The sequence below is a fragment of the Lingula anatina genome, chromosome 5 (assembly GCF_051362555.1).
Source record: "Lingula anatina isolate TDL-2025a chromosome 5, LinAna3.0, whole genome shotgun sequence".
Classification (NCBI taxonomy): Eukaryota; Metazoa; Brachiopoda; class Lingulata; order Lingulida; family Lingulidae; genus Lingula; species Lingula anatina.
Genome location: NC_141771.1, coordinates 7,600,286 through 7,613,835, shown reverse-complemented (window position 1 = coordinate 7,613,835; position 13,550 = coordinate 7,600,286). Strand labels below are relative to the sequence as shown.

The following is a 13,550-nucleotide window of genomic DNA, read 5'->3' as shown; positions in this document are numbered from 1 at the left end:
CGATATTAAAATCTAAGGCACGGGGCACAAGTATCTGACTTCATAGTCCAAACACCCGGATGTAAAACCTGGATCCGTCAACACCCCAGGTGGAGCCATAGCCACTGGCGGATTATCTGCTTCCAGGCATCCTATACCCACAGGGGAGACGCAGGGCACAGCTAGTTTTTGTCCCGGCCCATCCCATGGGATGCGCCCCCCAGATGGCGTGATGGCACGGCACTCAATGGCAATTGCGGTTTGGTTTTCGGAACATGGCGGCTGAATAAAAAAAGGAATACGAGAATACGATATATAGCACTGTTTCCCCTTCTTTCAGATGATAACATTATAATTATTCATTTCATCGTAAGCCATAGATGCTATTAAATGTATTTTGTAGACGAAGAAAACAGTGTGCTGACACCTACCGGCACAATGTTCACTTCCCAATCTCCATCTCCGGAGTCGGGGGAGTCACTGTTGATCCAGTCCGTCCATATCAAGCCTGTAATGTATTTGAACAAGGACCGCTAATTTGGCTATTATATTTTAGTATTCTTTTTTATCTTTCCATATTTCTACCTATCCCGTACGAGATTTTCATAAAATGTACGCCGAACCGGCATTTCCCCAAATTTCACACAGAACATATCGCATGAAATAGGCCTATTACAAAAATCACAAAACCTCAAAAGCTCAGCTGCATGTATTCAATCAGTGAACTAAGAGGCTATCAGGACAGGATACCTAAAATACATGTAGGTTTTCAAAACAGAGAGAGAGAGAGAGAAGAAGAAGAAGAAAAGTCAAATAATGCGTATAATCCCAGCCTCCTCGCTCACTTACACGGATGTCCCAAGCACTGCCTACTCTCCTGTTGTTGTCCCGTACAGTTGTTGCCTCGAATGCACCGCCGGCCGCGCCACTGAACACCTGTCCCACACGTCACAGAGCAGGCACCCCAGGGACCCCAGCCACTCCATCGGGGCCTCAGGCACTCGCTGGTGCGTACCACGCATGGATTGGTGCTGTCGACAGAGAACAAATTGTATAAGAGAAAAATATTGTTATAATTTTTCCGGAGATGTTTTGTGACCATTTATTTATTTTTGTCAAGTTTATCCATTTGTCATAAAATGGGACACATTTCCGATGTATTTTTATATTGTTGAAATAAAAGTAGGCCCTATACATAGTTGTTATCCAATTTATTTCACCCACTCCCATCTCATCTAGTAGACTATGAGCTAAATTGAAGCGGACCTAGTGGTTTTTATGTAGGCCCTACAAATAACCTATAAGTCATTTACCAGTAAAACCGGTAACCTATAACTTTTGTTTTAACTCTTGTAGACTCTATGATATCTTGTAGTTTTGCGTTTTTAATGTTTTATTTCATTATATAATCCAACCGCTTTAAAATGGTATAAAAAACTATATATATCATAAATCAATAAATACTTTCTTTATTCTACTTGTTACATTCTTGCCTACCTGTCTCTGTGTCTGGGGGACACACCATAGTCCCTAGGAACCCCTGTTCCCGGGGCGCAGCGCCGCAACAGTGGACTGCGACCCCCGCCCCTCTTGGATAGACACAGGTAGTACCCACAGATGTCGCTGTCATCTCTAAGATATTGATTGGACCGACGTCGTTGATCGCAGGAACCAACTAAATTATATCATGTAGAATATTTTATTCGTGTTTATCTATTATCATTGAAATTTCGTATCAGTTTCTTTTTCTAATTATTTTGATCCACCAATCTGCTAAAATGAATGTTTGATTTCGATGTTGAGATTTAATTCTAGAAAGGAGACCCTACATGGGATATTAAAAAATACGTTTGGTAGAAACGAGAGGATTAAAAGTGAAAAAAAAAAAAACATCATAAGTGGCTTATGATAATTTGATATTCGTGTATGTCCTCTATTTTTAAGAATACATTGAAGGATTCCACCAAATTTTTTTGGTCTTTCGTTTTCTATTAGCATTATGTCAGTTAGGTCAACGAAAAAATAAAAACTCACCCGGTTCTGGTCTAGCAAAAGACTGCAGGCTGACGAAAACTGATACAACAGCCAAAATGTACATATTGTTTGCAGGCTAAATGTGAACATGAATGACTGGTCGATTATTTTATTTTCAGGTTTTTATATATAGGGCCTACTTCTCTTTTGTGGTTTTGGTACTATCACGTACAACAGGCGCAGAACTGTGCAATACAAGGGGAAGTCTCATAAGCAATAAAAATGTAAACAGGCTGACAAATTCACCATGTCAACACACATCTTTTATGCTTATAAAATAATGTACTTTGCCGATACAGATATAAATAAAAGAGTTTGTAGTCAACAGGAGAACCAAGAGCTCATAGAAACGGGACAAAAATCGGTGTGGAGACCTAGAAATTGCAAAGGAGAAGGAGCGAGATCAGGGATAGTAGATTTGGGGATTTTAGGATGAAGGAAGGTCATCAATGTCGTACAAAAGAATGTTTGGGGGCAGCTGTAGACCCACTTGTTTAGGAAACGGTGATGAATGACTATATTTAAGTGTGGGGGGGGAGGTGGGGCAAACCTCTTTTACCACTCGGACTGGGGCTCGAATGGTGGACGGGATGCGGAATGAGCGAGGAATTTTTTTTTTTTTTTTTTTTTTTTTTTGGAGGGGGAGAGAGGGGGTAGACATTCAAACGTTTTTGTCGGAAGGCAGGACCCTGGATTTTCAGAGCATCTACACAAAATTTAAGTATAAATCTAATGTTGTTGCTGAAGACGAAGATGATGAATATATATATATATATATATATATATATATATATATATATATATATATGAATATATATTTGAAGGCGCGTGGACGTGCTTACATGGTCCCTTGATGCTACCCGGGACAACAGCAGTGGGTGGTTAGGAAGGAAATTTAGCAATCGTTTTTACTGCTTGTGGCTAATTTATCTTGGTTTGGTCAGAGGACATCTGCCAAATCATCCGTAAAAAATATCGCCGGTAATTTGAAATTATACTGAAAGTTATATGAGGATATTGCTACCGAGGGATCGGTATTATTTTCAATATGCCAGACGGGTTCCAAAACGCAGGAATGGGTTTTATATATGACATTGAAAGTTAACAAGTAATGCCTCTGACAGAACTTTTATCAAACTGAATAAGCATTGACCCTCCTTTCTAGAGTTGCCTGTTATCTATTTTCACCTTTCAGCTCTGCACAGTGGTTCGTATTTGGTCACGAGCTAGTCCGACTCTCTACCTCAGTGGGATAAAATTTTGGTGAACACTTTATTTTTCTGGTATTCATTTTTGATAAAATAAAAAACTGACTTCTCCCTAATGTGGGCAAAACTGCTGCAATATTAACTCCAAGACACAAAATACATGTACGGTATCGGTAATATTTATTGGCAAAATAACAAGCTTACAAATGTAGTTTCATTTCAGTAAATCTATGGAGAAAGACTTGACAATCACATCGTGGCTCAGATTCTTCACTGTCTTGATAATTCTTAAGAGAGTCCCCATGATAGAGAGTCCGCTTTCCATTCATTTGTACAGGCGAGCCTCGCTCCAGATTTTGACCCACTTCGGTCAGGCTAACCCTAACCATTAAAACTAAATGGAGGGTGGACTTTCTGTTAAACTGACCCTTAGTTTCGTTACACCGGCAATAATAAGCGTGCCACATGGCGACAGAGATTTGAAAATGAAGAAAAGGACGCACATAAAACCTTAAAGTCATGGTTAAATGAGTAGTGTAATACTGCCTAGCGCACCTCTTTTGTCAATGTCTGAACATCGTTTCACAAAACAGCACTGTCAAAAGTTTGAGAGTTTCCAGAGATTAGATCGATCTACTTTAGATCGACCTAACTCCCTGGGGGTTCAAGCTAAATAGCTGTCAGCCGAGCGGGCACAAAAGTTAATTACCCCCTTACAGCTTGTAGTAGGCGGGACAGACTTTTAAGCCGGATTATCTGACAGTAATCTAGTGAGACTCCCCGCGGGGATAGATCGATCTAAAAGCTCTGGGAATACAGTCTTAATTTCAAAGTAGGGCGTTCGTAATTTAAGTAAAGTCTGCTTTGAGACTAAATAATTGTAGAGAAGTATCAAAATAAGTGACTTTCTAGATATTTATTAAGCTATTTTATTTGTTTGTGAAACACGTCCAGTCGTTTTACATGTCGGCCTATGTTTGTGGATTAATGACCATTCAATTATCCGGGTGAAAGTACACGTAAGGTTCTTGTCTCAAAGTTATGACAAACTTAACACTTCCGCTTATTTTGTGCATTGGGGCCTTTTAATCAACGCACCGATTAATGAAAAACTTAGAAAAAAAAATAAATAAATGCAATCACCAACAGAGATAAAAAATATTACCAAACTTGTAGAAATAGACCCAAAACTTAATAAAATAAGGAAAAAACATAGGCCTACTATAATTGTCCAGATACAATCTTGAAAGTATTTTTTTTTCAATTCTTTAACAAAGCTCAAAGCCCTATAGTATTTCGAAGTATTGAAATGAAAGAGTACATAACAAAATAGTATTACATCTTATAGGCCTATATTACATACATGAAATCCATTTCCTATATCATCTTTTAATATGAAGACTTACATGTTATATAAAATGGTTTTACAATTAGATGAAAACATGTACAATAGATCCTTATCTAAATGCAAATACACCGAATACAAATTATATGACATAATGTACAAGTAACATTCTATACATCTTGGAGTCCATGATTAAAGTATTACACCAAGGTCAAGGTAAACTAAGCCAAGGTCAAGGTTGGTAAGTAAAACATACAAAACATTTTTTTCAGGGGAACCTTGTGACAAATTGCATATCTTTGGAGGGGGGGGGAGAAATGCATTTTTTTAAAGATTTTATATAGCGCAATCTAGAAACTTCTTCATCAACCAAAGAAAGACAACCATAAATTCTTCTTTTCAAAAATAAACATTGCGACATTTGCTTTGACAGGTGGGTCATTATTAGGTAAATGTGACTTGTTACCCAAGCGGCGAGTAGAAAATGTTACCTCTCTGATAAAAGAAATCAGATTAGGCACAGCTAACACAAGAAGTCCTTATGGCAGTTAGTAGGGTTATAAAAAGTCCACATTTCAGGCACTATGGAGTATTAGATAAACAAGGCAGTGGGCATGTGAATAATGCACTCTTAGGGAGAAGGGGAATATAAACCGTAAGCTAACGAGATTGTACAGAGCAAGGCATTATATGCAATTTTATATAAACACGTAATGGGGATTTTAGAAGCTGAGTAGGTCATAGAGATTCCACAGTCCTTCTGAAGGCAAATGTTGGAACATTACAAAAACAAAGTTTATATCACTTAAATTGGTGTAAAAAAATGAATTTTTTTTTCAAAAATAAGATAAACTGGTGTACCTTTGAATTTAAAACATTTTTTCTTAAGTAACATATTGATCTCCTAATGAGACAAGTTACAGAAATTAATATTTAGACATAATAATGAAGTTAAATCAACATACTTTCTAATCACAAGCAGCTGAAAGAAAGGCAAACATTTAAATTATTATGAATAATAATTGACAAAACACACAATAATAATGCTTGTATATTCTTTCTGACCTTTAGCACTTCTTTGGCCGCAATTAGTGTTGGTATCTTTCACTTTTCATGACATTTTTATACTACTGACAGTGTCAGTTGTAAAAACTGTGAATTGTGATAGATGTAAATATGTAATCTGTTATTAACCAATATTTCCATAACATAAATGTTCATGGCATAAATATCTCATCTCTAACTCATATCTATAATAATAATAAATATATTATTATAACTATATTATTATTATTAGTATAAATATCTCATCCCTTGCCAGTAAATTACGCATCTCCAGTTTGAATCAGACTGTACAACTCTCCAGCTGAACAATGTATATCTAAAGCAAAAATGTATGTGAATAATATGTATAAAAATGTATGACATATAATGCTCTTTTAATAATTTACTCTACAAAATCATCATTGTGAATGGCTCTAGCTGGACAAATGATTTCGCTTCGGTAATGATTGTAGATATATCTAATATCTACAGTTAAATGAAGCTTTACATCAAAATGAAGAGAACTAAAGAGCACAAATTTGAAGACGTACGATTATAAAACAGCTGATTTATGGGGGTGGCATTCAATTTTATATATTGTAAACTTTCAGATAACTGATCAGAAATTGAGCAAGTAAGCAAACTATACAAAATACAGGCACAACACTTTTAATGTACAGTAAATAATCTAATAAGTGGTCAGAATTATCTGGATGAATTAAATTTTTTTCAAATTGCACCATCTTTTCACAATCTAAAAAGTCCATGTTACTACTGTACTTGATTAATGTTATTGTGCAGGAAGGACTCCGTGAAATTCACTTCTGTGGACCCCACATTTTATCTGTTAGCTGAACTCCTTGATGTTTGTAATTATGGAACCCACTGCAATACAAGTCCATTGCCGTTCTTACGGAATGTTGTCGAGGGTCCATTGCTCTCTTGGACGGTGATCTGTCGAGGCTTATCTCCCAGCATGCATTGCAGTGTATTGTCTATGATCACTCGTAGGTTTCTATTTTGGCTCCTTTGGAGAGGAAAAAGATTGATTTAGACACAGTTCCCGGATAAATTCTTGGTGATAAAATTTATCAAGTATCACAGACTACATGCAAAAAAAAAATATCATTATGAACTACCAGATAAACTGAAAAATCCATGACTTACTATAGGTAACTTTAATCCATGATTTGCAATAAGTAAACAAGTGGTTAAGAAAATGGCAGTTAAGTGTGCCAAATCTTTTGAAAATCAAAAAATCACTTTTCAAAAAACACATCTCAAACAGAACATTCTAGATCAGAATTATCAGGGGCAGACCCAGAGATATTTTCTGACAGGCTTCCTAATTAATATCTTTGTTGATCCATCCTCCATTTTTGACCATCATCCAACAGAAAAAAGTAAGATACCCTTCAGTGTAAACTTGAAAAATCCTGACTGTCCACCTAAAGACCCAGAAGACGGCCTCTGGCCACCCCTAACTTATCAGTGCAGCACACTTACTTTTGCCACTGCCTGTTGACCACTCCGACTAGCTCCCCGACTCTCTCCTCGGACTTTGGGCTGACCAGGTAGACGACCAGATCATTGCCCCCCTGCAGGTGGATGATACACAGCTGATCTGGACCTGGGGTGATACTCAGCCCTGTCACCTGGTGTTGATGAGAAACAATTGTTATAATCAATGGCTAACTCAGCATTTGTTTTAAGTTATTATATAAAGCCCTATATAGTGCCCTATTTCAGATAAAGGCTGATATTGGTATATGTAATTTCTTTATAAATGATAATATTTAAGTTACTGCTTGTATGTTTTTTTTTTTTTTTTTTTTTTTACAAAATACTATGAAAGAGCATTTCTTCCACCTTTGTACCACTTTAATTATTTTAGATAAGAACTTCTATTTTGTTACAAGTATATTTTGTTTGTTTATAAAATTATCTTATAAAATACTTCAAATAACCCATTACTTCTTTTCATTAGCTATACTCACATCAGTGATTGGTGTGCCGTGTCTCATAGGCTTGTATTTCTTTTTCTGGTCCAGTTTATAGATGTACTTGTCAGTGACTACAATAGCACGGTCGGCAGTCTTGTTGTGACTGTTCACCTAGAACAGGAGATTGAAAATTACTCCAAAGGTGGACCATACTCAAAAAGCCTGTGTTAACGATTATTTTGAGTAATTAAAAAAGCATCCATCATAGCTTCTTCATGGCCTTTCTTCCTAATGGAAAGAATACTATTCTTGCTTATCAAAAGCAGTGAATGATTTTTACATTATTTATTTATTTATATTAAACATACTGAGAGATAATTTTCATTTTGTCTAGAATTGACTCTAAAACATTTTATACTTTGACTTCAACACAGTCAACTACTGCTGTCATTAAAAGATTACAGTCCTCATTATATCCCAGAACATATTCCACAGCTGATGAGCTTTAGAAGTGTGAAAATAAATTTCTTGGACATTATTAAAATACCTTCTTCACATGCATTGAGAAAAGCACTTTACTGAAACCATCAGCATGTTTCAGTTTGGTCAGCTGGTCCACATAAGGCAGTGTGTTACTGTTGTCTGAGGACTCCGCCAAGTAGTTCCCCAACCACTTGCGCTGAAAACCCCACTCCTTCCTGCGCCCCAGGACTTCTGCAGCTGCTATCTTCAGGCGGTATGTAGGTCGCTCTGCCTCTGGGATGGGTTTAAGGATCATGTAGGCTCGCCACCTGCAAATGACAATTTCTTGATTTAACTTACATTTAAGTATCACATAGGCTTGCCTTGTAAAAACAATATTTTTAATTATACATTTAATCTATAAAATTTCATCAATTTAACCTACACCTCCAACCAATAAGTATATTTACTTCTAATCCAGATTTTAATTCAGACCTTAATTATGACCTGATGGTTAGCAGCATCTTAAGTTCCTTAAATAGCAAGTTTGATTGAAGTTGTCTTAGCCAATCACAAATGCTTGTTTTGATTATCCAAATTACATGGTTCTGTAGAAGTGTGTGAGAAGTAGTCAACAGAACTGTGACTGGTGTGGTCAACTTAAACCAAAGTTTCAGCCGGAACTTCAAATGAGACAAGCAGGCAAGTATGGAAATTGGAAAATGAAGAAACTGGCCCTTGTCAGCTGTAATATATGGGCTAATATTTCTAAAGGCTGGATTCATATTCTGGTACCTCTGGTGGGTCTTCTGTAGTTGGGAGACGAGTCCCTTCAATACAGGTGGCGGGTCAGGCCACTTGATGCTCTTCCCATAGTCCTTCATGCTTCTGACATTCCTGGAAAATTAAATATCCTACAATTTCAGGCACCACCAATATTCTTATTCAAAATATATTGCACTGTCAGTATTTAATTCAAAATGATACCTAAAACATTAATACTGTATGTTTTGAAAATAGATCAATTACAATGTGTTCACTTTATAATTATATAATTCAGAAAAGCATGCACAAATTGACTGCAACATGAACTATTTTTTATTGTAAAATGTGTTGATTAAAAAAAAAACTGACTGCATTTCCTCAACTGACCTAAATGTATTGACTAGCTTCAAAATGTAGTTTCGTAACTTGTAGCGTCTGAATCTGGCCATGATCTTGTAAATGGCTCTCATTCTCTTGGCTCTCAGCCTGGCAGTGCCGCCACGCCAGTACTTAAAACAAAAAATTTGAACATTTTCACAAATTACTCAGTGCTGATTAAAATATTAATATGTGAATGTACGGACATTTTACTAAATTCTATATGCGATATCCATGGACTTAATCAAAAATCAAAGCTGGATCTGTATGCTGTACATGTTTTTTGCGAAGCCTGTAAGGTTAATGGTTCATTAATTCAAATAAGCAAATGACAATCTCACCTCAACATATTATATCAACCATTTTCTTCAACCAATTATTAAACTTTCAAGTGTTACTATGGAGTCAACCCTAGTACTGCATCCCCATCACAAAGACCACCAAGTCCAAGTATAAAAACTGATTTTTTTATATCTTTTCCACTCTGCTTCTGATAATATGCAAAAACTCGACATATTCTCCGTTTCCCCAGTTTTCATACCTTCTGTAAGAAGACCACCAGTGAAGGTATCCTGGCTGCCCTTGCCTCCTCCAGCGCAAAGACCGTCTGTGGTGATTTGATGAAGATTTTGGTCTTACCATACTGGACATCTTGACCAAATCCTCTCTCATTCAGAATGATATCAACACCTTGTTTTTCAGCCCCTCGCCGGAATGTGGGCCAAGTGGAGGAAGAGATACACTTATACCTATAAAAATAATTATTTGATATCAACACTTCAATTAATTGAAAAAATATGTAATATGAATCTTATTTCAAAATGGTGCTAATAGGTAATAAAGCACAGCCTTGATCGAATGTTTTGTTCAAAAAATGGTTAATTATTAAATTGTTTACAGTTCTCTTAAGTAAAATGTAAGTAAAATATAGATTATGACCAAAACTAACTAAACCAATCACAAATATCTGAAAAATTCTGAAAAATTCAAGAAACTGTGTTGAACAGGAATCCATCTTGATATATTTTTCTTTTAAATAAACAATATAAGTGATAAATGTGTTACCTTTCCAGGAATTTTACATAGGACATTCTATACGCAAAGCCAGCACGGCGCACACGCACGTTCTCCAGCAATCCTAAATATAGCACCTGATGTCGCACCCTTGTCTCATTGAACAAAACGGGAGATTTTTCCTCGTTTGGTTTAATGCAACGGACATAGTGGGGCTCCTGGGCAAAAAAGAAAATAAAAAAGAAATAAATAAGTAACTAGTAAATGACAGGCTATTACAAAAACAACAAATAAATGGATTTCTGTGAAAATTTCAGTAACTAATGCAATGTCTTATCAATTTCACTGTATTTTTATCAATAAAGCAATTTCAATTATGACTTGAGCAGACTTTTGGCAATGCTTTTCACAGATTTTTTGAACAGTGAAAAGACAAATTTGATGAATTTATCTGGTATTTGTTATAAACTAGCTGACAAAGCTGATATTCATATAACCATTTGTCAGTGACCCATATTAGAGGCTTTTATTGTGAAAATAGAAAAATAAAGACTGTTGCACCCAACATGATGAGGACTTACTTTAGAGGCCAAATTTTCAACCAAAGCAATGATAGAATTCTTGAAATTAGTGCCTGCTGTGATTGGACGTTTGTTCACCTGGAAATCAAAAACCAATATACGTGTATACTCACTTACAGCCACTGATGCAATGAGTTTTAAGACAAACTGAATTCTTTGAAAGTTCAAGATTTTGTTAAAATATTCAGTGTAAATAGTGACAGTGAAGTTATTGTTTTCTATACACTCTTCAATCTAATATTGTACACATTACAGAAAATGTACCTGTAACATCAATAGTTTTTTTTTTCAGACAATAAAATGAAGAGAGTTCCAGCCTAACTGATTACAGCTTAATGTCTTCTCTAGTAAATTAGGAGGAAGGCACCCACCTCTGTGACGCCTTTAGCACCTTCAGGCCACATCGATTTGATCATGGCATTTTCACTGAAAATGAACAAAACAATTTTATAATGTCTTCCTGCTGCAATACCTTTCTTAATTTTCTTTTAACAATTTATCACCTATAAGTAGTACTTTGGTTTCAGATCATGGCATCATTATCTGACATTGACCTAAAAGTGAACAATAAGTCACATTCAGATTGTAATTAAGTTGACTCTACTCAGTGCGACCCTCTTCTACAGGGGGTCTGAATAATATCAAGATACTTCAGAAAGAAAGAGCAATCCTTCAATTATCAAACAGTATTCCTTTGTTTATCAAACAGACAGGGGGCAGAATTCTTCCAGTCCCAATCATGAAAGCTGCCATCAGCATCATACAACAGAGTGATCAAGGCAAAAGGCTATGACCAAAAACTCTCTAACAGGTTTTAGCATTTTCTTTAGTCCTGAGTATCTGTTCCTGTGTTAATACTTTGAGGTAGTGTTTTTATTTGGTCCATGAATAAGACCCCATTCCTATACCTAGATTGATCTTATGGGTTTGATCCATCTCTGAGGGGTTTCTCGCTAAATTGCTTTCAGCTTAAGCAGCTCTGATGTCTGGCACGACTACTGAAGCTTTCAGGTGGTAATATCATTTAGCAGTTTCAGTAGACGTGCCAGACATCTAACCCACTTAAGCTGAAAGTAATCTAGAGAGAAACCCCTCAGAGATGGATCTCAGTATAGGAATGGGGTCTTAGTCTCACACCCCATCAAGCAACGGGGATGGTGGTAGGCTGGGAATAAGAGGGGTCACCTCAGCCTCTTCACCTATCTATATGAAAACTCCACTCACCTTCCATACAACAGTCTCTTGAAGTCCTGAAACAACATGTCTTTGTTTTTGTCAATGAACCCAATGACAGAGTACATCACGTCTCCAGCGTAATGCTTCACTCGGAAGTCTCGGTCATGTTCTAGAGTTTTGTCAGCAGGTTCCAGCTAGAATTTAACAACAAATTGTTTAAGTTTAAAGCAATTCAACTGCAAAATTACCTTATTTGTCAAGTAATTTTACATGGCCATGAAATATTATGTGTCATTTATAAGAACTTCCATTACAAGGTTTAAAATTAAAAAACCTAATAAACCAAAGGCGTCCCTAATTAATGGAATCAAGTTTTGAATTATGGGTATTATGTACATTATATATTATGGTCTCTAAGAATATTAAGAAGTGTTTTTATAAAATCTTAATTTCTTGACATTGAACTTGGAAAAAAATATCTTGAAAAGCCATCGAGGTACACTTACAAGAAGAAAGTTGCTGCCTTACTGTGACAGGCTTGGTCTTAAAGTTAGGCAACAACCTTCATAAATTGAATACATGCCAAATAAACTTCAAAATTTTCTCAATCAATGAAATATACTGACAAGAATTTTGGCTAAAAGTTCAAATGATGAATGTTATTAAACATATAGTTCTTTCCAGGATTTCTTGACTTTAAATGTTTGCAGATTTCCCCTTACCCTGCGGCTAGTGTAGTGTTTGTGGTCAGAAAGCTTCTGGTCCATGGCATGGAGAAACATCTGGAATGCAAGTCATCAGTTTCTTAATACTTATTGTTAGGTTTTTCCTGCTCTGTCAGCAGATAAGTTTTGTTATCATGCCATACATTGTACATAAAGATCTCTACAGAGCTATCAGCTTCTGCATTCACCCTTTACATTCAGCACAACCTTTTTTTTTTCATTTCTATTCCCCTCTTTTTTATAAATGTTTCATTTTAATTTAAATTTTAATTTTTTTTTTTTGCAAGATATTTTCTAGTTGAATAAACTATTTATTTCAATGACTGTTCTGATTTTGAAAAAAGAAATATCTAAATGATCCCAAAACTTATGCATCCCAGAATAAGATTTACAATAGGAAATATGTTCACACGACATATAATATGATCTAAATTATCCACACAGTTTTCAAAAGCCTCAACTGAGCCACTGTACGTACCACATCTGTGACCTTCCCGACATTGAGACAAGCCTCATCTAAGATAGCCATGATCCCTTTATGTGGTTTCTCCACCAGGTGGCAGATTACCTCGTTGTTGAAGTATTCCACCTAGAAATAGACATTTTTTTAATGTTTAAATGCTGAAACAATAATGATTTCATTTTTTCTTGATAAAGCTCATGATTTATCGAAAAAAAATTACTACTATCAATTTCATAGCTGTACCTATGCCACATACATACACTTGAGCTGAGTTTGTAGACATTTAAAAATAATTTTTAAGAAAACAAAAACATATAATTAGACCAAAATCAGTCTGATAGATCAAAGAATTTTGTTTTACATGCATTTTTGCTTTAGCTTAATAAGGTGTGTGTGTGTGTGTGTGTGTGTGTGTGTGCGTGCACACCACATG

General features: G+C 35.9%; 2 protein-coding genes across 2 annotated transcripts in view; both read right to left on the bottom strand.

Moving 5' to 3' along the window:
- Positions 1–9: 9 nt before the first annotated feature.
- LOC106167404 (uncharacterized) lies at positions 10–2,142 on the bottom strand. The gene is made up of 5 exons (XM_013546194.3): positions 2,014–2,142; positions 1,477–1,654; positions 829–1,010; positions 411–487; positions 10–261 (listed from the first exon to the last, which is right to left on the bottom strand). Exons 1-5 carry the CDS (start codon positions 2,075–2,077, stop codon positions 13–15), a joined length of 750 nt encoding a protein of 249 aa, XP_013401648.2. The 5' UTR covers positions 2,078–2,142; the 3' UTR covers positions 10–12.
- A 1,242-nt stretch (positions 2,143–3,384) lies between these two features.
- The window catches only part of LOC106167411 (unconventional myosin-Id), a 29,888-nt gene continuing 19,722 nt past the window's right edge, over positions 3,385–13,550 (bottom strand). Inside the window, exons 11-23 of the mRNA XM_013546201.2 lie at positions 13,133–13,243; positions 12,652–12,711; positions 11,978–12,123; positions 11,125–11,179; positions 10,754–10,831; positions 10,224–10,390; positions 9,700–9,907; positions 9,168–9,289; positions 8,811–8,912; positions 8,101–8,344; positions 7,608–7,724; positions 7,117–7,265; positions 3,385–6,637 (exon numbers count right to left, since the gene is read on the bottom strand). Of these exons, the coding sequence (XP_013401655.2) occupies positions 6,484–6,637; positions 7,117–7,265; positions 7,608–7,724; positions 8,101–8,344; positions 8,811–8,912; positions 9,168–9,289; positions 9,700–9,907; positions 10,224–10,390; positions 10,754–10,831; positions 11,125–11,179; positions 11,978–12,123; positions 12,652–12,711; positions 13,133–13,243 (1,713 nt within the window). The 3' untranslated portion in view covers positions 3,385–6,483. The remainder of the gene's footprint in view (positions 6,638–7,116; positions 7,266–7,607; positions 7,725–8,100; positions 8,345–8,810; positions 8,913–9,167; positions 9,290–9,699; positions 9,908–10,223; positions 10,391–10,753; positions 10,832–11,124; positions 11,180–11,977; positions 12,124–12,651; positions 12,712–13,132; positions 13,244–13,550) is intronic.